Raw genomic sequence first — 6,000 nt, forward strand, 5'->3', positions numbered from 1 at the left:
ATGAGTTTGTGTCTGTCATTCATCCCAGTCACAGATTTTATCCTTCATTAGGTTGAGTATTTATTGCCAACATTTTTCTAAGCTGCATTAGAGCAAACTTTTTAAAAGAAATAGATGGACTCTTTAATTATCAAAATTATTGTAAAAGATCCTGACAACGTAACTTGTCAACTATATTTGTCTCCTTTTTCCAAAGCATTAGTACACAGTCACATAGTTACCTACAGCTTTGTCCATGCATCTGTACTTTTTAATAGACCTTTCTTTAAAAAAAAAAAAAAAAAAAAATTGACATTTTCTTCATAGACAGTGGCCTGGGTTTTTAAAAGCGATATCTTAAAGCAGGGGCAGGGAACCTAAGGCCTGGATGCAGCCCGGACTTACCTGGATTCAGCCCTGGAGGCTCAGGGCCCCTCCCCACCAATATGAGAGCCCACGCTGGTGCTCCAGCCCTCCCACCCCCAGCCACAGGGCTGGAGTACACAAAATCTACTAACTGGGCCCAGCCCTAAGCTCTGGTGTGAGAGAGAAGGGGAATGTCAGGTGTGTCTTTCTGCTTCTCATTTGGGGGCCACATCAGCAAGGTGATTTTTTTTCCCTTTTGCTTCTCACTTGTGTGCGGCCCCTGACTGCCTTTTATGTGGGTCAGCAGCCCCCAGCCCAAAAAAAGGTTTCCCACCCCTGTCTTAAAGGGACACTAACTGAATACACTGAGACAGAAGAATGATTTTTTAAATGTATTTGTTTTACAGATGACATTTAAGGTTACTACACATTAAAGTAATTAAGAATTACAAGTTGCCAGCCTTCAGTTTGTTTACTTAGTGCATTTAACAGTGAGAGAGAATATTGCATTTAACAGTCCATTTCACTGCTCCCCTGTTTAGACAGTTTCAACTTTTTTTCCCCCCCTCAAGGTTTTCCCTGGTGACAAAAAGCCCTTTTAAAATAATAGAATGCTCGAAATTGATAGGTGAACTCATGTATAGGTGTATTTTTGGGGGGAGACAGGGATTTAATTGACTAATTTTTTACAAGCGTAATGCCCTTTGCGAATAAGGCAATGGGGTATTCTAGTCCTGAAAAGAGCAACCTAAATGGATTTCCTGAACAGCTTCAAGAGTAGAAGAGAAATAAAAGAGAGGACACCTAGAATGGTAGGACAAGAGCAATCAGGAGTAGCCGTGACATCATGTAATTGGAAGTAGCACTTCCTAGCTACTAGTTCACCTCCAACAGAAGAAATATGAAATCCACAATTGATAACTTCTTAAATCTGGAACCATCAATGGCCCTCCCCATTCATCATCGAATTCAAAGGCTCCCTGCTGTCTCTCATCTTCATTAAACTTCCTAACCTCAAAGCCTCATGCTACTACCTCCATCACCTCCCTGTACAGAGTTGGACTCTCGTTAAAGGCTGTAAGCAGCCCTCAGACATTACCTCACTCAGAAAACTACAGTCCAAAATCTGATCTCCTGCATAACTTAGAGCTACAGTAATCAGAACTTAGAAATCAATGCCCCAGTAAAGATTGAAGCCTCATTATTCTACATGCTGTATAAAACACAGCATGAGACAGCCCCTACCTCCAAAGAACTACTTACAACCTAAACAAGCAACATAAACAGTAGCAGACAAAGGAAGCAAAGCATAAAAAGGTAAACAACTAGCAAGCTGTGCATTTGTTTGCCCCCAAAACGATCCCTCTATCTTTATACACAGCTGCTCCTTATCCCATCCCAAAGAAGCCTTTTTCCAGCCTACCCATCACTGAGAAATAATCTGCTACCCAAGACAGAGTGAGAAGGAACTGCTGGTTGATATTTCAGGTAATAAAACAGATTCATACAGCTGGATTCCCTGCACCTATGAACAGGTCGGGCTACACCATTCAAACCAGAGCGCTTTGTTCAATCCTTGAGCTTTAGCAGTTGTCAGTGCACCTATAAAAAAAATTATATATAAAGCCTGAATACAATATTCTCTCTCAGCTGGTCCTAATCAAAATGGAACACAGACAATGCAGCCTTTTCCTAGTTTGATTATAGAAAATCCAAAAGAAAATATTTGAGTTACAGCTGCATTGTCAGAATGCTAACCTTGTACATTTGCGTGTAGGGAGGGGGCGGATTCTAAGCCCAACATTGAGAAATACCTTCAAGATTTTACAATGTTAACACTCCCCCATAAAGTGCTGATTATTCTGAAACAACTACACTTAGTATTTGAGTCAGAAATTGGTACCGATTATGAGCAGAAACGGAACAGTGACTGTAATTTCCGCAAACAGTGTTGTTTTATCATCTGTGATGGATATAGATTGAAACAGCAAATGAAAATTCTGTGCACTAGATAAAAAGGTAAGAAACTTCAGGTTCAGTATCTATTGGGCTGTAATAGTCACAGTAACAAAAAAAAACAAAACAAACCAAAAAGACTTAATATGCTCATCCGGCTAATACCCTTCCAAGAACTGTGGTCAGGCTACTTTAACCTTTGCTTTTGTAGCTTTTACTGGTTTGTAAAAAATGGAGTTATTTGCAGGATTTCTTTTTTTAAGGTTCGCACGTTTCCCTTCTTCACCATGCTCCCTCTCCAAGGATATTTATCAACAGACATATAACACTCTTGTGCCAATTCAACTGTTATTCAGACAGTTTGCACTGATGATTCATCGTCAACCCAGCAGGGACCAGGGCAACAACGCTGGAGGAAGCAGAAAAATTGTGAAGACGGAGCGAATGGGCACATTTCCTGCCTTCCGTTTACAAAGCAGATCCCCGGTCAGGAGCACGAGCCACTTCGCCTGACACGGTTAAGTTGACTTCCAAGATAACAGCAGCGCGCTCCCACCAAGCTGCCTCAGCGAAGTCAGGAGCGCTGCCAACTGCCTTTGCTTCAGGTGCGCCGCCCCACGCTGGGTTGATACAAAAGGCAGGGGCCAGCGGTCTCTCTCCGCCCGCCCGGGGAAGGGTTCGGCTGGGCGAGGCTGTACATGGCTCATCGAAACCCACATTTGTCCCGCTTTCCTCAATTCCGCCCGTGCAGCCCCTTCCCCGCAGCTCTGGCCCCGCACGCGGCGCGCCCCAGCACGCAGACCCGGCGCTGAGTTCTCCCCCCCCCCCCGAGTTGTAGCCCATGCTCCTGCCAGCCACGGGCGGCACCGCCGGCGGCTGGAGCGCGAGGAACTTTCTGCTGCTCCCTGGGGTGCCCGCGCCTGGGGAAGGAGACGCGCGGGGGGGGGGCGGCGGGCCCCACCCTGTGCGCGCTGCTTTCCCAAACTGGGGCTCCCCGGGCCGCTCGGAGCCGCGCGCCCTGCCCCGGGCCGGCCGGGCAGAGCAGGCGCCGGGCAGGGGAGGGGAATGGAGCCCGCTGCGCCGAAGTTGCCACGTGCAAACTTTCCCCGCGCCTCACCTGGGGAGCCGGCAAGCGGCGGCCGCTTCTGGCGACGAGGGTGGTCAGGGGCTGCTGCCATCCCCCCCTGCCGCTCCGGAGCAGCTGCCCTGCCCGCGGCAGCATACTCCTCCTGCGGGCCCGGCAGCCCGCTTCGCCCGCGGGCGCCTCTAGGGCTGGCGCATGGAACGCAGCAGGGCGGCGGCTGCTTCGCCCGGCCGCGTCCCGCCCGCAGCCCCAGCTGCTGCGCTGAGACTCGGCGGCTCGACTGGCTTCTGCCGCGGAAGGGGCGGCGAGTTAAAGGCGAGGGCGCTGCCTCCGGAGCCCGGGTTTTCCTTCGGCCGACAGAAAGCGCTGGCTGGGGCGTTGGTCCCTGGCCGTGTTAGATGAACAGCGTGGCGATTGCTGCTGAGGATTGTTAGAGGCTCGCCTGCAGGGAAAGGCTGCTGTGTATGGTGGAAGAAGTAGGCTCCAGTTGGGTGGATGGGGCAGACACTATAGTTTCAGAAAAAAACAACAAATGGTCGGGTAGCACTTTATAGACTAACAAAACATGGAGATAAAACAAAAGGAAAAACTATGTAGCACTTTAAAGACTAATAAGATGGTTTAACAGGTGATGAAACCATCTTGTTAGCCTTTAAAGTGCTACATAGTTTTTCCTTTTGTTTTAGCAAGATCAGACTAACACAGCTACCTCTGTATTACTAAAACATGTAGATGGTATCATGAGCTTTTGTGGGCACAGTCCACTTCTTCAGATGACTGGAGTTATGAGTAGGGGATATGAAAACTGGAATTAAATAGGAAAGGGGAAGAGAAAGGCAGGGGCGGACTGGCCCAGTGGGATACCGGGAATTTCCCGGTGGGCAGTCATCCGAAGGGCCATGTGATGAAGCAATGCCGCCCGCACTCGCAGCCAGATCCGCATGGACATGAAGCCAGGGCCGCAACCGGCGGCCTGGCAGCAAGAAGCAGGGAACATGCTGGAGCACGCGCTGTCCACCGTGGCCAGGAGTAAAGGGGGCAGGACGGGCATGCCGGAAGCCCAAATGCTGCCATAGGTGGCAGAATGGAAGTGGGGAAACGTCTGGATGTCACCTTAAGGGGCGGGCCAGGGCATGACTCAACGTCTGGATGACAACGCAAGGGGCAGGGCGAGGAGAAAGCGGGCCCTTCAAAAGGGTACCACCAGTGCACAGCAGTGGGAGGGAAGGAGGAAGGTGAACAGGAGAGGAGCGAGCTGGGAACCAGGTACTCGGGGAAGGGCCAAGAGGAAGATCCGGCAGTAAGACGCCAGGAGAAGGAAACAGAGGGAAAGGAAGTAGCCCAGGACGGGGCTGGGAACAGAGGCCCACGGACTGGTGAGTTGAAGCCTACAGCCCCGCCAGTCAGGACAGGGACCAAAGGTCCCTGGATCCTTAGGGTCCTGGGCAGAGGCTCGGAGAGCGGGAGGGCCGGAGCCTCCCTTTCCCACCGAGGAACCCTCCCCCCTGTACTGAACTCAGATTCCCTGTCATGGTCTGTGCAAGTGGCTGTTAATGCCAGGGGTATCCAGAAGCCTGAAAGAGGTGTCCCGTCCCTGCAGGTCTGACCAGGTCGGGGTACCGGAGTGATGGTGAGAGTAAAGAGGTGGTCTGGAAGACGTCCTGGGCGAGGGCCTGGGGACCTGTGACCCCTTAGAGGCTGGCTGACGGCTGCTGGAGGAGGAGGGGGATAAACCCGGCAAGCCGCTCCTGAGACTCGGAAAGGGGGAGGGGCACACAGGGGTGATGTCATGGGGAGGGCCCTTCTCAACCCATTTCCTGGGCTTATTTTGATTGCCAGTGCATTCCTGGAGAAAGGAAAGAGGAAGGGGGGGAACCGGCATCATTAAGTATCTGGAGAATGGGTACTTAAATCTAAGCAGATAAAGATCAAAGTCAATAGGTAGATTGCTGAGACAGGAAGGATACCACTCAGAAAGCTGTGAAACGATCACCAGGGAGAGCAGCTTGAAAAGAGCAGCTATTGACTTGTTAAAATGTCCAGCAAGTTTCTTAAGGTGGACACTCACTAGGAAGCGTTTATGTAGAAAAGCATGGCCAGCTCACACTGGTGCTTCTCACCAGCATCCCTTGCATCAGGCATTATGGCATGCAGGGAACAGGCGGATAGAAGGGTTCCTTGATCAAAAAACCAACAAATGGTTCTGTAGCACTTAGAGACTAACCAAAAAAATAAAAAGTATCATGAACTTTTGTGGGCACAAACCACTTCTTACCTGTTCTGTCCATTCCTTCTGGGACACCTGGCACTAGCCACAGTTGGAAGACAGGATACTGGGCTAGATGGGCTTTGATGTGACCCAGTATATCAGTTCTTAATGTTGACTGAACTAGGTGTAAGGGGACTGTAAGGGGAGTTTTTGGTTGGCCAGCTCCCAGTACCAAAAGGGGAAGGGGTCCATGAGACTGACAGACCTCAGGGACAATGGGAAGAGGCCAACACTCCAGGTCAGCCTGATTGAGAGGTTGGACAGGCCAATGTGGGAATTAGGAGGCCAGGTCCCTTCCTCCGTGTGAGCTGGGATTTTCTGGGTCTGAGTCAAAGGGGGAGAGAGC

The 6,000-nt window shown here is 50.3% G+C and overlaps 1 protein-coding gene across 2 annotated transcripts in view; it reads right to left on the reverse strand.

Moving 5' to 3' along the window:
• Nucleotides 1–3,697, reverse strand: part of MCUB (mitochondrial calcium uniporter dominant negative subunit beta) — a 76,238-nt gene extending 72,541 nt beyond the window's left edge. Inside the window, exon 1 of one of the 2 annotated variants that reach the window (XM_075929721.2) lies at nt 3,419–3,697. In XM_075929721.2, the coding sequence (XP_075785836.2) occupies nt 3,419–3,523 (105 nt within the window). In that variant the 5' untranslated portion in view covers nt 3,524–3,697. The remainder of the gene's footprint in view (nt 1–3,418) is intronic. The other variant, XM_075929720.2, reaches the window with a different exon arrangement.
• Between the last annotated feature and the right edge of the window lie 2,303 nt (nt 3,698–6,000).

Source organism: Pelodiscus sinensis, chromosome 4, assembly GCF_052426305.1.
Source record: "Pelodiscus sinensis isolate ZL-2025 chromosome 4, ASM5242630v1, whole genome shotgun sequence".
Taxonomy (NCBI): Eukaryota; Metazoa; Chordata; order Testudines; family Trionychidae; genus Pelodiscus; species Pelodiscus sinensis.